The following is a 22,885-nucleotide window of genomic DNA, read 5'->3' as shown; positions in this document are numbered from 1 at the left end:
ATCAAAAATGTGGTGCACACTGAATAACGCACATAGCGGGTTATTTTAAAGTGTGCACCACATTTTTTATGTTATTTCGAATAGACAGAAAAAATATTACAGTCATTTCTTATAATTTAATTCTAAATTCCATTTTAAACCGGAGTAAACCATGAAAAAACGTTGATGACGTCACAGTCACATGACAAAATTATGTCTATGAGCTGATAAACAAAACAACGTCAGCCAATCAGAAGACGCGTTACATCCAAAATTAAATTATAAGTAAAATGAAGTTCATTAAAAACCCAGTGTAGAAAATTATCAAGAAAAACAGCATTCCTATGAATTATATATTTTTTGCTTATATTCCAATATATCATCTCATTTGTTGGAATATGGGTGTTAAATCTGATGCTCTATGTCATAGGAGGGCTTTAAGTACCCTCTTCAAATGTTAAATTTATTAAATCTGATGCTCTATGTCATAGGAGGGCTTTAAGTACCCTCTTCAAATGTTAAATTTATTAAATCTGATGCTCTATGTCATAGGAGGGCTTTAAGTACCCTCTTCAAATGTTAAATTTATTAAACCTGATGCTCTATGTCATAGGAGGGCTTTAAGTACCCTCTTCAAATGTTAAATTTATTAAATCTGATGCTCTATGTCATAGGAGGGCTTTAAGTACCCTCTTCAAATGTTAAATTTATTAAATCTGATGCTCTATGTCATAGGAGGGCTTTAAGTACCCTCTTCAAATGTTAAATTTATTAAACCTGATGCTCTATGTCATAGGAGGGCTTTAAGTACCCTCTTCAAATGTTGAATTTATTAAATCTGATGCTCTATGTCATAGGAGGGCTTTAAGTACCCTCTTCAAATGTTAAATTTATTAAATCTGATGCTCTATGTCATAGGAGGGCTTTAAGTACCCTCTTCAAATGTTAAATTTATTAAATCTGATGCACTATGTCATAGGAGGGCTTTAAGTACCCTCTTCAAATGTTAAATTTATTAAATCTGATGCTCTGTGTCATAGGAGGGCTTTAAGTACCCTCTTCAAATGTTGAATTTATTAAATCTGATGCTCTATGTCATAGGAGGGCTTTAAGTACCCACTTCAAATGTTAAATTTATTAAATCTGATGCTCTATGTCATAGGAGGGCTTTAAGTACCCTCTTCAAATGTTAAAGTTATTAAACCCCTGCAATAACTGAGTTTTTCTATAGGTGACTTGTTGTTGTTGTTGTTGTTGTTGTTGTAGGTGACTTGTTGCAAGTAAACTGCCTCTGCCCCTACCCAACATACTCCTTTTTCCAGTGGCATTCAAAATTTTATCCCTAATGCCCAGACCTTCATAGCATATGTATTGTTTAAATTGTTTTCATTTTGAATATGCACAAAGAAAGTTTGCCAATAAACATTCAACAAACAACAATCTATGACTAAGTTTTCTCTAAAAATGTTTATAAGTAATGACTAATGACATTTTCTCTAAATAATGCACCCTTGAGCTAACAATATTCACTTTAAGTTTTGCATAAGAAGATTCTTTGGACATTATACTTTGATTTTTTCTTAAAGTTTTGTCATTTAATCATTTGACAAGTGTCTTGATGTTTCACATAAGATGATTAAAGCACAAGGCAGACTATATATCCAATCAGGTTTCAATAAGGTTATTAGGCATCATCAGATGTCTTGGCTTCTTATTTGATTATTGAAATGATATTTTTGCTAAAAATGGACCCTTGCTATTTGTGGTTTAAGCATTTATGCGAGAAACATGGGAATTACTCAGTAGTGCTATTAGCTATTTGAATAAATCCAATCAACTACATTGTAAATTGAATGCATTAGCTAGGAAATGGACATTTATGAGTTTACATCATTGTATGATATAAAATCTAGATTTGCTGTTTTCATAAATCAGTGGTAAATAAAACACGGTAGAGAATTACTATGTTTGGAATTAAAGTCAATAACAGTGTTTTATATAGTGCTTTGTCGATACATTGGCATCAAAATAAATTCTCATAGAGTAAAAACAGATTTGTTTTAGATCAGTTAATGTACAATTTGATTAAAATGCGTAGCATTAACTGAGGAATTGTTGACGCTGTAATTGACATCTATTGGGGATATAGGATAACTGACCATTGACTTAATTTGCCTGTAATTTTGTATAATTTTTCTTGGGAAAGGTCATTTATTGTTATAATTACTTGATAAATGATATCATTACAAATGGCAGTAAAACTGATGCGCCAGATAAACAATGGATTATGTATAATTATCTGTAAAATGTTGTCTTATAAAGAACAGTTACCAGCTACTTACATACCAATCAATATTGGATGGCTCTTTAATATTATACTATAGGACAAAATCTTCAAGGATATCTCAGGCTTGACAATATAATCTATACACCATTTATTCTTGGAGACCGTAAACAGCTTAATGAAAATTCAAATGTCAAATGAAAATCACAAATTAGAGAGATATACTAGACATAAAAGAAATAGTGATAAAAATAATGAAAGAAATTAGCTTTTGAAGTTCTAAATTATTTAAGATGCATGATGTTAATGGTAATGAAGCTTTAAACAAAAAACTAGATTGCCATCACTGAAGCCAGATTAGCATCCCTTGGTCTGGCATTCTGCAAGATTTGTCACAAGCAAGACAAAAACTAACTAATTTGTGGCAATTACTTATTATTTGATTGTCCAATAACAGAAGTCCAAATATTGAGTCAAAAAAAAGAGAAAAAACCAAAAGAACAAACATTATCCTGGGGAAACATTACACAGAAACTCTCTTCTTCATCTCTTGCTATTTGTGACTCACTCAATCACTTTCAGTTTTGACCTTCTATTTGTGACTCAGTCATTGTTGATTTTTTTACTTGCTATTTGAGCATAACTCAATCATTTCTCTGAGTTTTGACCTGCTATTTGTGCCTCAGTCAATCACTCTCCCTCTCTGTGAGTTTTTACCTGCTATTTGTGTCTCAGTCAACCACTTGTCTCTCTGAGATTTTACCTGCTATTTGTGCCTCGGTCAACCACTTGTCTCTGACTTTTTACCTGCTATTTGTGCCTCAGTCAATCACTCCCTCCCTCTCTCTCTCTCTCTCTCTCTCTCTGAGTTATTACCTGCTATTTGTGCCTCAATCAATCACTCTCTCTTTCTCTCTCTGAGGTTTTACCTGCTATTTGTGCCTCAGTCAATCACTCTCTCTCTGGGTTTTTACCTGCTATTTGTGCCTCAGTCAATCACTCTCTCTCTCTAGGTTTTTACCTGCTATTTATGCCTCAGTCAACCACTCTCTCTCTCTGAGTTTTTACTTGCTATTTTTGCCTCAGTCAATCACTCTCTCTCTCTCTCTCTTTCTGAGTTATTACCTGCTATTTGTGCCTCAATCAATCACTCTCTCTCTCTCTCTCTCTGAGGTTTTACCTGCTATTTGTGCCTCAGTCAATCACTCTCTCTCTGGGTTTTTACCTGCTATTTGTGCCTCAGTCAACCACTTTCTCTCTCTGAGTTTTTACTTGCTATTTTTGCCTCAGTCAATCACTCTCTCTCTCTCTGGGTTTTTACCTGCTATTTGTGCCTCAGTCAATCACTCTCTCTGAGTTTTTCCTGCTATTTGTGCCTCAGTCAATCACTCTCTCCCTCTCTGTGATTTTTACCTGCTTTTTGTGCCTCAGTCAATCACTCTCTCTCTCTGAGTTTTTACCTGCTATTTGTGCCTCAGTCAATCACTTTCTCTCTCTGACTTTTTACCTACTATTTGTGCCTCAGTCAATCACTCTCTCTCTCTGGGTTTTTACCTGCTGTTTGTGCCTCAGTCAATCACTCTCTCTCTCTCTGAGTTTTTACCTGCTATTTGTGCCTCAGTCAATCACTCTCTCCCTCTCTGTGAGTTTTACCTGCTTTTTGTGCCTCAGTCAATCACTCTCTCCCTCTCTGTGAGTTTTGACCTGCTATTTGTGCCTCAGTCAATCACTCTCTCTCTCTCTCTCTCTGAGTTTTTACCTGCTATTTGTGCCTCAGTCAATCACTCTCTCTTTCTCTGAGTTTTTACCTGCTATTTGTGCCTCAGTCAATCTCTCTCTCTCTCTCTGAGTTTTTACCTGCTATTTGTGCCTCAGTCAATCACTCTCTCTCTCTGAGTTTTTACCTGCTATTTGTGCCTCAGTCAATCACTCTCTCTCTCTGACTTTTTAACTACTATTTGTGCCTCAGTCAATCACTCTCTCTCTCTCTGGGTTTTTACCTGCTATTTGTGCCTCAGTCAATCACTCTCTCTCTCTGAGTTTTTACCTGCTATTTGTGCCTCAGTCAATCACTCTCTCCCTCTCTGTGAGTTTTACCTGCTTTTTGTGCCTCAGTCAATCACTCTCTCCCTCTCTGTGAGTTTTGACCTGCTATTTGTGCCTCAGTCAATAACTCTCTCTCTCTGAGTTTTTACCTGCTACTTGTGCCTCAGTCAATCACTCTCTCTCCCTCTCTGCGAGTTTTGACCTGCTATTTGTGCCTCAGTCAATCACTCTCTCTCTCTCTCTGAGTTTTTACCTGCTATTTGTGCCTCAGTCAATCACTCTCTCTCTCTGAGTTTTTACCTGCTATTTGTGCCTCAGTCAATCACTCTCTCCCTCTCTGTGAGTTTTACCTGCTTTTTGTGCCTCAGTCAATCACTCTCTCCCTCTCTGTGAGTTTTGACCTGCTATTTGTGCCTCAGTCAATCACTCTCTCTCTCTGAGTTTTTACCTGCTACTTGTGCCTCAGTCAATCACTCTCTCTCCCTCTCTGTGAGTTTTGACCTGCTATTTGTGCCTCAGTCAATCACTCTCTCTCTCTCTCTCTGAGTTTTTACCTGCTATTTGTGCCTCAGTCAATCACTCTCTCTCTCTGAGTTTTTACCTGCTATTTGTGCCTCAGTCAATCACTTTCTCTCTGACTTTTTACCTACTATTTGTGCCTCAGTCAATCACTCTCTCTTTCTCTGAGTTTTTACCTGCTATTTGAGCCTCAGTCAATCACTCTCTCCCTCTCTGTGAGTTTTGACCTGCTATTTGTGCCTCAGTCAATCACTCTCTCTCTCTGAGTTTTTACCTGCTACTTGTGCCTCAGTCAATCACTCTCTCTCCCTCTCTGTGAGTTTTGACCTGCTATTTGTGCCTCAGTCAATCACTCTCTCTCTCTCTCTCTGAGTTTTTACCTGCTATTTGTGCCTCAGTCAATCACTCTCTCTCTCTGAGTTTTTACCTGCTATTTGTGCCTCAGTCAATCACTCTCTCCCTCTCTGTGAGTTTTACCTGCTTTTTGTGCCTCAGTCAATCACTCTCTCCCTCTCTGTGAGTTTTGACCTGCTATCTGTGCCTCAGTCAATCACTCTCTCTCTCTGAGTTTTTACCTGCTACTTGTGCCTCAGTCAATCACTCTCTCTCCCTCTCTGTGAGTTTTGACCTGCTATTTGTGCCTCAGTCAATCACTCTCTCTCTCTCTTTGAGTTTTTACCTGCTATTTGTGCCTCAGTCAATCACTCTCTCTCTCTGAGTTTTTACCTGCTATTTGTGCCTCAGTCAATCACTTTCTCTCTCTGACTTTTTACCTACTATTTGTGCCTCAGTCAATCACTCTCTCTCTCTGGGTTTTTACCTGCTGTTTGTGCCTCAGTCAATCACTCTCTCTCTCTCTGAGTTTTTACCTGCTATTTGTGCCTCAGTCAATCACTCTCTCTCTCTCTGAGTTTTTACCTGCTATTTGTGCCTCAGTCAATCACTCTCTCCCTCTCTGTGAGTTTTACCTGCTTTTTGTGCCTCAGTCAATCACTCTCTCCCTCTCTGTGAGTTTTGACCTGCTATTTGTGCCTCAGTCAATCTCTCTCTCTCTCTCTCTCTCTCTCTCTCTGAGTTTTGACCTGCTATTTGTGCCTCAGTCAATCACTCTCTCTCTCTCTCTCTCTGAGTTTTTACCTGCTATTTGTGCCTCAGTCAATCACTCTCTCTTTCTCTGAGTTTTTACCTGCTATTTGTGCCTCAGTCAATCTCTCTCTCTCTCTCTCTGAGTTTTTACCTGCTATTTGTGCCTCGGTCAATCACTCTCTCTCTCTGAGTTTTTACCTGCTATTTGTGCCTCAGTCAATCACTTTCTCTCTCTGACTTTTTACCTACTATTTGTGCCTCAGTCAATCACTCTCTCTCTCTGGGTTTTTACCTGCTGTTTGTGCCTCAGTCAATCACTCTCTCTCTCTCTGAGTTTTTACCTGCTATTTGTGCATCAGTCAATCACTCTCTCCCTCTCTGTGAGTTTTACCTGCTTTTTGTGCCTCAGTCAATCACTCTCTCCCTCTCTGTGAGTTTTGACCTGCTATTTGTGCCTCAGTCAATCACTCTCTCTCTCTCTCTCTCTCTGAGTTTTTACCTGCTATTTGTGCCTCAGTCAATCACTCTCTCTTTCTCTGAGTTTTTACCTGCTATTTGTGCCTCAGTCAATCACTCTCTCTCTCTCTGACTTTTTACCTGCTATTTGTGCCTCAGTCAATCACTCTCTCTCTCTCTCTGAGTTTTACCTGCTTTTTGTGCCTCAGTCAATCACTCTCTCTCTCTCTCTCTCTCTCTCTCTCTGAGTTTTTATACGACCGCAAAAAAATTTTGTGGTCGTATATTGGTATGACGTTGGCGTCGTCGTCGTCGTCGTCGTCGTCGTCGTCGTCGTCGTCGTCGTCCGGCGTCGTCGTCCGAATACACAATGGTTTTCGCACTCTAACTTTAGTTTAAGTGAATGGATCTCTATGAAATTTTACCATAAGGTTCAATACCACAATAGGAAGGTGGGGATTGATTTTGGGGGTTATGGTACCAACAGTTAAATAATTAGGGGCCAAAAAGGGGCCGAAAATAAGCATTTTTGTAACTTCCAGACATAACTTGTGTGTTATTGTATGGATCTCTTTGACATTGTACTACAAGATTCCATATCACAAAGGGTCGATGATGGGATTGATTTTGGGGTTAATTTCCTCGAAATTTTAGGAATAAGGGGCCAAAAGGGGGCAAAAAACAAGCATTTTTCTAGTTTCATGACAATAACTTGTGTGTAAGTGTATGGATCTTTCTGAAATTTTACTACAAGGTTCCATTTCGCAAGGGGAAAGCTGGAATTGAGTTTTGTGGTAATTGCCCAAACCGTTTAGTAATAAGGGGCCTAAAAAGGGGTGAAAAATAAGCATTTTTTAGTTTCTAGACAATAACTTGTGTTCAAGTGTATGGATCTCTCTAAAATTGTATTACAAGGTACCATACCACAAAGGCAAGGCTGTTATTGAGCTTGGTTTGGGGGGGAAGGGGGGGGGGTGATGAATCATAGGGGGGGGGGTCAAAAAAGGGGTAATTATTTTTTTTCGTTTAAGGAATAAGGGGAAAAAAGGTTAAAAAACTAGGGTTTCCATTTTAATAGACAAATAATTGAGTAAAGAACATTATTTAAAAGCAGTGTAAGGTTGGTAATTCAAACTCATTTAAATATCTCACCTGCACTATGTTTGAATTATGTAAATTGGAAATTTGCCAATTATTTTAGTATAATAAACTTCATTGGAAATTTGCCAATATAAAATTTTGCTGATGAAGGTTTTTTGTTTACCTTTAGTCTGACTATGATGTCATTTTCTATTTTAATAGCCTTATGATGTAGTTAAATTTTTTTTAATACTTTTATGATGTATTTTAATGCGCTTTTATGGTTGCAAATTTATTGTTTTAATATAATAAACTCCATTGGAAATTTACCAATAGTTTGTTTATTTTTAGCTATGACTATGATGTCATTTTCTATTTAATTTTAAGGTTACAAATTAATTTCAGTTTTAAATATTATTGTAAAATGTTTGCCCGAAACATTTATTAATAAGTGGCCAAAAAAGGGGGCAAAAATAAGCATTTTTTTAGTTTCCAGATATTAACTTGTGTTCAAGTGTATGGATTTCTCTGAAATTGTACTTAAAGGTACCATACCACAAAGGGAAGTGGGTCAAAAAAATTTTGGGGGGGGGGGGATTTTTTTTCCTTTTTTTTTTCTTTAAAATTTTCCATTTTAAGTTGGCTAATTCTGATCACAAAGAGAAAGTTGGAATTGAGTTTGGGGGATAATTGCTCAAATGTTTAGGAATAAGGGGCTAAAAAAGGGGTTAAAAATAAGCATTTTTTTTTAGTTTCCAACAATTAATTGTGTTTAAGTAATTGGATCTCTGTGAAATTGTACTGCAAGGTACCATACCACAAACTGAAGGCTGGGATTGAGTTTGGGGGGGCGTGATGTGTGAAAATTTTCCACTTAAAGTTGGTTAATTATTTCTGATTTAGATATAAAAGCAAATAATAATGATGTGGTTTGATTTTATCAAAAACTTAAATTGAAGTTATGTATATTGTAAATTTAGGTTACATTGGAATTTAAGAATTGGCTTTGGGGTAGGGTTATGGCTCAAACCTTTAAATAATAAAGGAAAAAAAGGTGAAAAAACAAGGGTTTCCAGGTTAATAGACAAATAAGTACAAAACATTATTTAAAAGCAGTGTAAGGTTGGTAATTCAAACTCATTTAAATATCTCACTTACACTGCTTTTAAATTATGTAAATTGGAAATTTGCCAATAACTTTATTGTTAATAAATGCATTGGAAATTTGCCAACAATTTTAGTATAATAAACTTCATTGGAAATTTGCCAATATAAAATTTTGCTGATGAAGGTTTTTTGTTTACCTTTAGCCTTGACTATGAAGTCATTTTCTATTTTTATAGCCTTATGATGTAGTTGAATTATTTAATACTTTTATGATGTGTTTAAATGGGGTTTTATGGTGGCAAATTTATTGTTTTAGTTTAATAAACTCCATTTAAAATTTGGTAATAAAAAAAAATTTTGTTTATTTTTAGCTATGATTATGATGTCATTTTCTATTTTACTTTTATGGTTGCAAAGAAATTTTTATTTTTAGATATTACTGTTAAATGATGCTGATTAAGGTTTTTGCTATGTTTAGCCATGACTATGATGTCATTTTCTATTTTAATATCTGTCATGATGTATTTAAATGGGCTTTTATGGTTACAAAGGAATTTTATTTTTAGATATTACTGTAAAATGTTGCTGATTAAGGATTTTGTTTATTTTTAGCCATGACTATGATGTCATTTTCTATTTTAATACCTTTATTATGTAATTTCCATTTTTAGATATTACTGTTAAATGATGCTGATTGAGGGTTTGAATGCTGGGATTGATTTTGGGGGTAATTGCCTCCAAATTTTAGGAATTAGGGGGCAAAAAACAAGCATTTTTCTAGTTTCATGACAATAACTTGTGTGTAAGTGTTTGGATATTTCTGAAATTGTACTACAAGGTTCCATATCACAAAGGGAAAGCTGGAATTGAGTTTGGGGGTAATTGCCCGAAACGTTTAGGAATTGGGGGCCAAAAAGGGGCCAAAAATAAGCATTTTTCTAGTTTCCAGACAATAACTTGTGTTCAAGTGTATGGATCTCTCTGAAATTGTACTGCAAGGTACAATACCACAAAGGGAAGGCTGGGATTGAGTTTGGGGGTGATGAATCATAAGGGGCTTCAAAAAATTTGGGGGGGGGATTTTTTTTTTTCTTTTTTTTTCTTTTTTTCCTTTTTTTTTTCTTTTAAAATTTTCCATTTTAAGTTGGTTATTTCTGATTAATATTTAAAAGCAAATAATAATGATATGGTAGGAGATACACACCAAACAGGATGTGTAAATTATTATATAATAAGTATTGTGCAATAGCAAGAAATTTTCAATTGCAGTATTGCACAATTGCAAGAAATCTTCAATTGCACAGTATTGCGCAATAGCAAGAAATCTTCAATTGCACAGTATTGCGCAATAGCAAGAAATATCCAATAGCACAATATTGCGCAATAGCAAGAAATTGTCAATTGTACAGTATTGCACAATAGCAAGAAATATTCAATTGGACAGTATTGTGCAAAAGAAGATAATTCGTATAAATTGCTTATTTCTTGATCAATTTCAATGGGGTTTTATTCTTGAATTCTTGGGGTTCTTTAATATGCTGAATCTAACCGTGTATTAAGTTTTTGGATTTTGGGCCCCGTTTTTAAATTGGTCCACATTGAGGTCCAAAGGGTCCAAAATTTAACTTTGTTTGATTTCATCAAAAATTGAATTATTGGGGTTCTTTGATATGCCGAATCTAACCGTGTATTTAGATTCTTAATTTTTGGTTCCGTTTTCAAATTGGTCTACATTAAGGTCAAAAGGGTCCAAAATTAAACTTAACAAAAATTGAATTCTTGGGGTTCTTTGATATGCTGAATCTAAACATGTGTTTAGATTTTTGATTATGGGCCCAGTTTTCAAGTTGGTCCAAGTTGGGGTCCAAAATTAAACTTTGTTTGATTTCAACAAAAATTGAATATATGGGGTTCTTTGATATGCTGAATCTAAACATGTATTTAGATTTTAGATTTTTGGCCCAGTTTTCAAGTTGGTCCAAATTGGGGTCCAAAATTAAACTTTGTTTGATTTCAACAAAAATTGAATATATGGGGTTCTTTGATATGCTGAATCTTACCATGTATTTAGATTTTTTATTTGTGGGCCCGCTATCAAATTGGTTCATATTGAGGTCAAAAGGGTCCAAAATTAAACTTTGTTTGATTTCATCAAAAATTTAATTATTGGGGTTCTTTGATATGCCAAATCTAACCGTGTATTTAGATTTTTAATTTTGGGTCCCGTTTTTTAAATTGGTCTACATTAAGGTCCAAAGGGTCCAAAATTAAACTTAGTTTGATTTTAACAAAAATTGAATTTTTGGGGTTCTTTGATATGCAGAATCTAAACATGTGTTTAGATTTTTGATTATGGGACAAGTTTTCAAGTTGGTCCAAGTTGGGGTCCAAAATTAAACTTTGTTTGATTTCAACAAAAATTGAATATATGGGCTTCTTTGATATGCTGAATCTAAACATGTATTTAGATTTTAGATTTTTGGCCCAGTTTTCAAGTTGGTCCAAATTGGGGTCCAAAATTAAACTTTGTTTGATTTCAACAAAAATTGAATATATGGGGTTCTTTGATATGCTGAATCTTACCATGTATTTAGATTTTTTATTTTGTGGGCCTGCTATCAAATTGGTTCATATTGAGGTCAAAAGGGTCCAAAATTAAACTTTGTTTGATTTCATCAAAAATTGAATTATTGGGGTTCTTTGATATGCCAAATCTAACCGTGTTTTTAGATTTTTAATTTTGGGTCCCGTTTTTTAAATTGGTCTACATTAAGGTCCAAAGGGTCCAAAATTAAACTTAGTTTGATTTCAACAAAAATTGAATTCTTGGGGTACTTTGATATGCTGAATCTAAACATGTGTTTAGATTTTTGATTATGGGACCAGTTTTCAAGTTTGTTCAAGTTGGGGTCCAAAATTAAACTTTGTTTGATTTCAACAAAAATTGAATATATGGGGTTCTTTGATATGCTGAATCTAACCATGTATTTAGATTTTGGACATTGGACCATAATAGGTAAATTAAAAAAATTGAAGTTCTTAGACCACATTCTTTCTGTGTCAGAAACCTATGCTGTGTCAAATATTTAATCACAATCCAAATTCAGAGCTGTATCAAGCTTGAATGTTGTGTCCATACTTGCCCCAACTGTTCAGGGTTCGACCTCTGCGGTCGTATCAAGCTGCGCCCAGCGAAGCATTTTATTACCTGCTATTTGTGCCTGAGTCAATCACTCTCTCTTTCTCTGAGTTTTTACCTGCTATTTGTGCCTCAGTCAATCACTGTCTCTCTCTCTATGAGTTATTTTCTGCTATTCGTGACTCAATCAATGAATCACCCTCTCTGAGGTTTTTACTCTAAGAATCCTTCGTTACTCAGTCAATCACTTTTTCTGTGTTTTACCTCTCTTTTACATTACCTTTTTCAAAATTGCTGATACTCACCTGGGATGAAATAACTGTGTCACCTTAGATGGCATATCACCATGACATTGAATAACAATTTATTCAGTGACCTTACATAGCTCAAGTGAATTAGGTGTATCTAGTCCATTTTGAAAGAATTAAATATTTCATACATAGGAAAACCCTTGTCTTCAACATGCATTTGGATCTTTTGATTTAATCAAAAGCAATGAGTTCTATATATATGTACATTTGAACTAATTGAAAATAACTGTCATTTTTCTTTGGCTGAAAATTCTATCTTGATTAATTAAATTGGCTAGTTTTTATTTCACATTCCCTAGTGTCCAGTCCAAATGACATAATCACTGCTCTAGCCTATTGTCATATTGGTAAGTTCCATACATACTATGATCTGAAATTCTCATTCAAAATGAAAAGTTGATTATTTTTGAAGAGTGTAAAAATTTTAATGGAAGCAATAGCATGGTGTCATCGTCAAGTAGAAGTCCAGAGCCTATATCTTCAGGCAAGTGATTTTATTTTCTGTCACTTCTGGGTTTATGTCTTGAGTGGTACTAAAACTGAATTTTCAGTCTTGAACTTTCATTTAGACTTTGATTTAAATTGATTTTTAAGTGTGATGAAAAACTTAAAAGGGGAGAAATAACTGCTTTAATTATACTTCTAACAAGTTATCTATAAAGTATTGTTTGTATCTATTGAGGGTATGATAAGGAGTCAGAGGTCTGGTAGGTGTTTCAAAGCTAGACTGAAATTCTAATTAAACTGAGTATGAAAATCAATGTAAGGATATAAAAGCTGACATACTTTAATTGGAAGGACCTTTAAAGTTATGTGGAAATTTATATATATGTCAGAAATAATTTACGACAGAGTTGTGTTTTACAGTATGATAAATTCAGCTGAATGTCATTAGGAGTTTGCTTTAAAGCATTATGTAATTTATTATTCTCTTAGGTGGAAATAGCTTTGTGGTGGGTGGTTGTTTTATTTGCACTAAGATTGCATAACAGAACTTTTAAAGCAATAATTAGGTTATCTAAATCTCAATGTCTTAATTACAGATATACTGTGACGGTCATCTTACAGATATATATCAATGTTTGAAATTAAGAATTTATTGATTGTTGGCTTCTTAATGCTACTATAGCACATATCTGCCATATCTTGATAATACTTAGTCCAAATAATTATGATGTTTTGAAAGGCTTTTTTAATTATTTGCTGGGATGCCTTCCTACAAGACGTCATAATTATTCGGACTAGATAATACTGAGAACTGAGGCAAATATTGAAAAAGTACCCTGCTGACTAAAGTTTTGTGGTCTGATGGTCTGACATTAGAAAATGATGCTGATCAACTTTGACCCTGAAGATATTGGTCTGTTGTACTATCTGATATTTTTTGTAATCCCTGTTATCCTTTTCTTGTATTATTCTATCACTTTCTAGGAACAATCTTATTTTTCATGAAGTTTTTATTCAGGTGGTTCAACCTAGAATCTTAACATGCATCAAAAACTAAGTAGAATTAAGAATCAAGAACTACTGCAATATGGACAAATATGGATTGAAAGTCCAGCAATGAGGTCAATGATTTCAAACTTGGTCAGATATATGAAAATTGGCAAACAGATCAGTTATTGTATGTATGTTTGTCTTGACATATATAAGGATCATCCAATATAATAACGTACAACTTCCCTATGAGATCATCTAGCTTCATTACAGTTTACTGACACCAAAAGTTATCAGGATGTCCAACGATCTCTGTCTCGGATAAGTCTGAATAAATCAAAACTGAAAAGGATATATATCTGAGTTGTTTAAGTTTGTTTAGGATAATTAAAACTCCTCATATGGACTTAAATCTTTTCCTCATATGACTTTCATGTGAGGCGCTGAAATGAAACAAATATAAATTCCTACAGCTAATTTATAATGAACGCTGCAACAAAGTCTAAGGATGATTCATATGATAAATGAAAATTCCTGAAGGTGTGAAAACAGTTCAATAATATATTTTTTTTCAGCAGAAATATATTCATCATTTTCAAATATTATTGAACATAACAGAGAAAACCTGCCCCCTGTGAATACTTGTGGTTTCAGTTGAAAAGATAAGCATGTGATTGCATTGAAATTTATAATATTGTTCTAATGGGATCGGGATATTGGTTTTTTTATATCCAAGAAATAGTTGTATCATCAGGGAATCAAAACTAAAAATCTGAATGTACTGACAAATTAAAGATTTTATCACAAGAATTTAGTTGTTGATTCATAACATGTTTGTTTTTTTTTCTATATTGACTTGTGATAAAAGGCCTATTGTACAAGACTTATTTTGCCATTTCCAGTGTCATAGCTTACATTCCACTGATTCAGAATATATATTGTTTTTATGTACTTTTGCTTGAAATTAAGGAGATGATTTACTACCTATACTTCTTTTTCAATGTCACATGTCTCCCAATTCTTAACAAGAGGCCCCATGGCTTAATCATGCTTCAGTTTGAGGTCTTAAGTTTAAACATTTCAGGGGTAATAAGACATATAAGATGTCATAGAATTGCTTCAGACCAAATGTACCGTATCTTCATCTCAATAACCCAATAATGTTCTGACAAAAAATTAGAGTTAATATTTTAATTTATGCCCTTATTCAGTAAAATACTTGAACGTCCAACTTTTGATTTATTAAATTCCATCAACACATTCTTATACTGATGTCACTATTCTTCCCTTCGTTCAGTTTTCATATCTATCTAATTCCTCAGAGAAACATATTCTTTCTATTGTGAGAAGAAAAGGTAATTATGTTCTGTAGCAGAGAACACTGGGATCATTATGGCTCTCAGATAATAGCCTTGTCCAGATATTTCTACATTTTCCATATACAAATCACTGTATTTATTAGATTCTTATTTTACTTGTCAATTTAGAAAAGAATTATTGTCAGTGGACATCACTATTTTGTATGCTTTCTTGAAATCCATGGAACAAGGAAGGGGTTTATAAGTATTTGTTTAATTGTGTCAATGTTTGCAGAAAATTGATATGCAGTCATTAGCTCATATGGTTTGTTAGGACCATATAACCTATTGAGATATTTATATTCATTGACATTTATTGTAACATTTTAGAAAAATGTCATCTGACTGCAAGGGCAGTTGAACTCGCACTTGTTTAGTTGTTTATGATGCTGCTGACTAACCATAGTGGCAGTCTTAACTATTTAAGAAGAAGAGGGGAGGGGGAGGGCTGTTGTAAATAGAAAACTGGTCATTATATACACTACTGTTTGCAGGTCCTATGATAGTCTCCTACCAATCAACAGAAATTGTCACCATTAATTAAGATAGTATTTCTAAAATGTTAGTACAAAATCTAATTAAAACAGTAAGACCAAAGGAGTAGGCCCAGTAAGACCCCTTTTTGGCCCCAAAATATAGCAGTTTTACAAAATTGTTAAAATGTAAATTTTTAGCTTTTTATTGGAAAGAAGAATACTTCTGTTATATAAATATGGGCTGTTTTTGACAATACACTGCACATGTATCGGGTACTAGCATCATTAAGTCATGCTGAATTACTGAAATCTTCAAAATTTTAGCATTTTGGTTAATTTTTAGACGGTTTCCGTCTGAATTGGAAGTGGCCGCATTTGTGTTCATTCTTAATATTTAAATGTAAGTTGTATTTGATGATTATACATAACATATATAAAGGTTGAGAATGAACACGGATGCGGCCACTTTCATTTTTGACAAAAACCATCTGAAAAGTGACATATTATGGCATATTTGATAGATTTTTCATATTTAAGCTTGAATTTGAGCGTCTTTAATGACTAAATCAGTTCAAATCTTTCAAATAAACTAATTGAATCGATGAAGAACAGGAATAAAAGCCGTGTTCATTGATAATTTTCTATGTTTTCTATGTATTATGTGCGATTTTGTCTCATGTACATTTACTCCATATCCTTTCATTTTTGTCGAGCCTGCGACTTTTGTCGCAGAAAGCTTGACATAGGGATAGTGATCCGGCGGTGGCGGCGGCGGCGTTAGCTAACTTCTTAAAAGCTTTATATTTTAGAAGGTGGAAGATCTGGATGCTTCATACTTTGTATATGGATGCCTCATGTTACGAAGTTTCCGTCAGTCACATGTCCAATGTCCTTGACCTCATTTTCATGGTTCAGTGACTACTTGAAAAAAAAGTTAAGATTTTTTGTAATGTTAAATTCGCTCTTATTATAAGTAATAGGATAACTATATTTGGTATGTGCGTACCTTGCAAGGTCCTCATGCCCATCAGACAGTTTTCACTTGACCTCGACCTCATTTCATGGATTAGTGAACAAGGTTAAGTTTTGGTGGTCAAGTCCATATCTCAGATACTATAAGCAATAGGTCTAGTATATTTGGTGTATGGAAGGACTGTAAGGTGTACATGTCCAACTGGCAGGTGTCATCTTACCTTGACCTCATTTTCATGGTTCAGTGGTTATAGTTAAGTTTTTATGTTTTGGTCTATTTTTCTTATACTGTATGCAATAGGTCTACTATATTTGGTGTATGGAATGATTGTAAGGTGTACATGTCTAGCTGGCAGGTGTCCTCTGACCTTGACCTCATTTTCATGGTTCAGTGGTCAAAGTTAAGTTTTTGAGTTTTGGTCTTTTTTTCTAATACTATATGCAATAGTTCAACTTTATTTGGTGTATGGAAATATTTTATGATCTATATGTCAGTCACGCAGGTTTTATTTGACCTTGACCTCATTTTCAAGGTTCATTGCTCAGTGTTAAGTTTTTGTGTTTTGGTCTGTTTTTCTTAAACTATAAGCAATAGGTCAACTATATATATTTATGTATGGAAGAATTGTTAGCTGTACATGCCTGCCTAGCATGGTTCATCTGACCTTGACCTCATTTTCATGGTTCATTGGTCAATGTTTAGTTTACTTGGTTAATGTTAAGTTTATGTGACAGTTGTAATAAAGCTTTATATTTAGGACTATCAACATAATATCAATGATTAGTAAAGAAGGCGAGACATTTCAGCGTGTGCACTCTTGTCTACTTAAGTGTTTAAAAAGTGTCAAAAATCTTTCATCAGATGAACCTGAATTTTGAGGCCAAAATCTGCCCTTACCGGACCTACTCCTTTAGAGTTGACTTAACAATACCAAGAGAAATATGCAGGCGACCAACTTTCTTGGTTTGTGTTATAAATAATTCATGCATTATTTTTTTTTTACAATTTTTTTGTACTACTTGTATGTATGCAAAGAAAGAAATGTCCCAGGAAATCACATAAAGCTTTGAATTGCATTTTCCCAAGGGTAGAATATCAGTAATTTGGTTTTTTTTATCCACAATATACTTATTTTCACATTGGTTATATGACAGTATGCTTACTTTTAAACCATATAATCTATTAATTTTGCAAATGAATTTAAAAGTATTTTTCTTTCTCATTTGCCTATAGCAGTTTGTATTTTACTTATAATGAGAAATTTTATCTGAATGCATATATTATAGACTATAGTGTAAACTAATTCAGTAATGTTTGAAGCAAAAACTTTATGTAAATCATCAAAGTTGATGGCGCTTTAATATGCCTGAATAGAATTGATTTTGTATAGGTTGAAAGCTCAAAAAGCATGCATATCAATTTAAAAATAACATGATACGTTCTTGTATGAAATTAGCATCATAATAACCATGCAACACTACTAATAAACTAACTTCAAATAAAGATCAGGTTAACTTTACAACAGAAAAGTAGAAAATGATAATGGTGGCCATTTTATCTGATTGTACTTCAGTCCTCAGTTACCTTGTAATTTCTATTATATTAATGGCACTGTTGTTTTGATATTGTTTATTAGTGATCGGAACTGATTTATCAAATGCCAAACTTTGTTCCATGGGAATAAAGATGTTGGAGATTAATTGCCGCCCCCTACATCAGAGAAATAGTAGAAAAGGCTACTTATCATCAATGGCTATAGGGAGGCATTTACATGGTCTTGTAAAAAAATACTGTAAAATGTTCTTTACAGGTGCTTTAAATGATTAAAATACAAGTTACGTAGGTAACATTATATTGATTTAAATGTAGTAAATGTACCTTTAAGGAACATGGCATTTGAACAATATTTCTTTCCCAATTAAATTATAAATATGTCACATAAAGTTATGACACGACAGAGAGACACTTAGCTAAAAGTCACCAATACATTTCCTGTCTTTATAATATCAGGTTAAGACATTTGAAGCACATTAATAAAAGTCATGCATTGCCATAGGCTCGATTACATGGAATATTTAATTGTTTCAAGATAAAGACAAAGTACTTTTTTTGTTTATGTACTCCACAAAACAAATTTCATATAATTTGTGGAGGGTATAATGTTTCTGATGCAAAAGTTCATCCATCATCACTATGTTGTCAACATGCTAGTGCCTTTCCTTTTCTTCATATCCTCTTGTAAATTGGATTCCTCTCATCATTGCAACAATTGAGTTAGTCAACCAGAAAAATCTGAATTTGGGAACATCTTTTGGGGAGGGAGGACTTTGGAAGTAATCCATATTATTTCTTGTCACCATTCTAGTCTCTTCATTTGTCTTTCCCTGTTTTAGATAATGTACACTCATCGGAATCAGGGATAAGTTAGGCAATCAAGAAAATCTGAAAGTGAGAAATATTTTTTCTGGATGGGGACTTAGAAAAAAAACATTATTTGAGCTTCCACACAAAGGTTCTTTCTTTTTGATACCCCCTAAAAGTGGTGTTATATTGCAATCACCTTGTCCGTCAGTCTGTTTGTTTGTCCTTCAGTTAGTCCAAGAAATTTTGTTGTTGTTACACTTTATCAGGAACCACGTGGACAGAAAGTCTTTGTATATGGCCAGTTGCTTGACAGTGAAGAGTTATGGTGTGTGAGAACTTTTCTGATCTGCCAGACACCTGCTTCTGTTTGCCTTATCATCCTTCAAATATTTTAATACATGTTTATTGATTGAAATTTTTCTTAAAACATATTTTTTAGTAATCAGCTTGAAAATAATGAACCCATTTTTTATCTATGGGACACCCACTTCCTGTTTGCCTATACTTTGAATTTTTTTTGAATGAATACAAACATTTTCCTCACGCTTTTCTTAAACTACTAAACAAAAAGACTTCATATTAAGTCAGCACCTTGCTATGGATTCCATTTGTAGGTAGAAACTGCCTTTTTAGCACTTTAGGGCTTTGAATTATTTCTCATTTTATAAAAAAAACTACTCTCAATAGCATCAGTAATGTTTTGAGTCTTTGTGTCAAATAAGGGCTGAGTAGCTGAGTATCATCCCTGTCCACTTGTATGCATCTTTGTGTGTTCAATAATACTTTAACATTGACTCCTATATATCCTTGAAACTTTCACATATATTAAGATATTTGGTATCTTCATATAAGTAAAACTTTTTCCATATTACAGCATGTGACATGAATGTACATAAAAGATGTGAAAAGAACGTTCCAAAGTTATGTGGAGTTGACCACACAGAAAGACGTGGTAGAATCAATTTATCAGTTTCCTACCAGAATGGCAAGCTTAAGATCACAAGTAAGTTCTGCTCACATGTTGTGTTAATGATAATCTTTATTCCAGGGCTTGTAATTCCTATTATGATTTCCTTGATTGAGGGTTGCTGCTCACAAGGAAGCTATTAAACCATGAGTTCCAAGTGGTGAAGTTGAAATCGTCCCTTCGTAAATGCTATGTACACCATCACGATTTGGTTGACCGTTATGGAATATCCGTTTCACAGATGACAATGGATTTGTTCCAATTGTCGTAACTTCAATCCTGTTCCCTTTTCTTGATTGTGACTTAGAAAATTCACTCAAATAATCAATTTTCCACATTTTTTTTCGTCATGATTGCAGATATTGACTTGATATTTGTAATATAGTTTACACCATGACAAGTTATAGATCAATTTAGCATTTTGTTCCAGTACAATAAATTTTTAACCGGTAGGGAACTATGTATTGCCAGGCAATACTCTCAGAATGCTTGTCTTTGTTGTGTTTTGTGTACTATTGTTTGTTTGTCTTTTTCTTTTTTGCCATGGCGTTGTCCGTTTATTTTCAACTTGTGAGTTTGAATGTCCCTTTGGTATCCATCGCCTCCCTTTTTATTCCTCTTTAATATTGTACTTTATATTTATCCTCATTATATCCTCATTAGAATTCCTGCACTATGAATTAGTCTATCAGAATCTTTGGAAACAAAGACCCCAGTAGATATTTTTGGGTCAGTAAGTTAAATATCAAGGCCACTGTGTCTTTAAGTAGACTGCAGTTTTGGTGAAAGTTTAATTTCTGGACAACATCTTTGCTATCAACTAGATGATTACAAATCCTTTGTGGATAAATTGCCCCAGGTTGAAAAAGACCCCAATAGATTGTCACTGGGTTAAATTTTAAGGTCACATCAGCAATCAATAGACTATAATTAGCACAATTCTTTTGGGGTTTTCCAAACATTTGACAGAAATAGTCAGCAGATTATAGTTTTCATCACCAAAACATACAAAAAAACACAAAAGCAGCACGTAGGACACAAAACTAAATTCATAAAGATCACATAACTGTGGATGCACCTGGTACTTTTGTAATTTTTGTCTCACCTGCAATGAAAGTGTACATGTCTGTCTTGCAGGTATAATCTGACCTTGACCTCATTTTCATGGTTCATTGGTCAATGTTAAGTTTTTTGTGTTTTGGTCTGTTTTTCAATTGACATAAGCAATAGGTCAACTATATTTGGCGTGGAATGATTGTAAGCTGTATATCTGTCTGGCAGGATTCATCTGACCTTGACCTCATTGTCATGGATCTTTAAAAATGTAATACTTGTAGTAAAACATTTATCTTTAAGACTTTTAACATAAAATCATCAATGGTCAGTAAAACAAGCGAGACATTTCAGCCTGTGCACTCTTGTGTTAGAAATAAAAGGCAGTGTCAGGTATACCACAATGAGATAGCAAACCAACAATACAAATAATTAAAAGACATTGAGAGGTCAACTTGTGATCTTCAATAATTATACAGATGTTTTTACTATATTCCAAATTCTAAATCATCCTGAGTCTAAAAGAACGTGAATGACTTAAACAGAGACTAACAAAGATCTGCCATCAAATAACAGACACAAACATTATGATATAAGTAACCAACTGAAAAAGATCCTGACCTGTTATCTACATTTTCAGCACTTTAAACATAGATATATTTTCATATAATTTGATATTGTAGTTTTTGTCTCGCCTGCAACGAAAGTTGCAGAAGGCAACACATATTAATTGTTGCATTTCTGGCACTTCTTGTGACAGATCAATGATATTTTCTATAAAGTTGCATTACTATCAAATTCAAGGCCCTGCCCCCTAGGTCATGGTCTAGTGACTTTGAATTAATTAGCAATTTTCAATGTTTAGTTTCCAGCTTAAGTTGAATAGTTTCATAGGAAGTACTTGTGATAGATCAATGATATTTTCTATAAAGGAGAGGTGAAAGATACCAAAGGGACATTCAAACTCATAAGTTGAAAATAAAGTTACAACGCCATGGCAAAAAACGAAAAAGACAAACAACAGGACACAAAACACAACATAGAAAACTAAAGACTAAGTAACACAAACCCCACCAAAAAATGGGGTGATCTCATGTGCTCCATAAGGGTAAGCAGATCTTGCATCATATGTGGCACCCTTCGTGTTGCTCATGTAAGTACAAACCCGGTGATAAGTCTAATTCGATAGGTCACATTTGTGAAAGTTATAAGGTTAAAAAGTTTCATTACTATCACTTCATCTCAGTTTGGCAATCATTTCGAAGCACTGCCCCCAAGGTCGTGGTCCAGCAACTTTAATTAATTAGTAATGTTGCTGTCCATCAGATTGTCTTTTTCTGAATTTTCTGTCAACAGGCGAGACATATGTGTGTCAACAGTTTATATATATATTAAAGTAGTTAACGGTAAACATTGAGAAAGACATCAACCTTTCTTGTAAAACTATTTTTGCAATACTCCTAAATGCCAAGAACTATTTTGTCCAGATTGTTATGGTTACAAACTTATAATTTCAGTTGTAGAAGCCAGGAACTTAAATCCTATGGACCCAAATGGTTTAGCAGATCCTTATGTTAAAATTAAATTAATACCAGATGATAACAATAAAACTAAGAAGAAAACAAAGACAGTGAAAACTAACCTCAATCCAGAGTGGAATGAAACATTTACATTGTAAGTTTTACAGTTAAAGGCTGATACAGAAAGGTCTTCAGCAGAATCATATACATTGCAATTTTACAAAAAGTTAAAGGCTGATACAGAAAGGTCTTCAACAGAATCATATACATAACAAGTTTACAACAGTTAGAGGCTGATACAGAAAGGTCTTCAAAGAAATATCTCCATTTGAAGTTCAACCATTAAAGGCTTTCCAGAAAGGTCTTTTAACAATGATACAAAGAGCCTACACCTTAAAGCAAGATAACCCTAATATCAAATTAATTGGATAGTACACAATTTATATATATACATATAAAAGGATAACAGGAATTACCAAAAATTACAGACACACCAACTACCAAAACCGGCCACCTCAGAATAAATAGATGTACAATCAAACAACGAATCAAACAACGAAATGCACATGGTCAAGGTAGCCTGACTTGATACAGGACAGATTGTGGTGGGGTTAAACCTGTTATACACAAGATAGCCACAGCTGTTGGTTGAAAGCTGTCAGGTTGAATACTGAAAATTTTCGGAAGCAAATTTTTGTTCTTCACTCACCGGGATTCGAACTCATGCTAT

At 34.1% G+C, this 22,885-nt stretch overlaps 1 protein-coding gene across 2 annotated transcripts in view; it reads left to right on the top strand.

The window, feature by feature from the left end:
* LOC127708607 (calcium-dependent protein kinase C-like) overlaps positions 1–22,885 on the top strand; it is a 142,869-nt gene that overhangs the window by 69,923 nt on the left and 50,061 nt on the right. For both annotated transcript variants that reach the window (XM_052213630.1, XM_052213631.1), the window contains exons 5-6: positions 19,490–19,618; positions 22,153–22,309. In XM_052213630.1, coding sequence (XP_052069590.1) covers positions 19,490–19,618; positions 22,153–22,309 — 286 coding nt within the window. The remainder of the gene's footprint in view (positions 1–19,489; positions 19,619–22,152; positions 22,310–22,885) is intronic.

This window comes from Mytilus californianus, unplaced genomic scaffold, assembly GCF_021869535.1.
Source record: "Mytilus californianus isolate M0D057914Y unplaced genomic scaffold, xbMytCali1.0.p SCAF_7, whole genome shotgun sequence".
In the NCBI taxonomy this organism is placed as follows: domain Eukaryota; kingdom Metazoa; phylum Mollusca; class Bivalvia; order Mytilida; family Mytilidae; genus Mytilus; species Mytilus californianus.
Note: the sequence above shows the minus strand (reverse complement) of the source record. Positions and strands in the feature narration are given on the sequence as shown.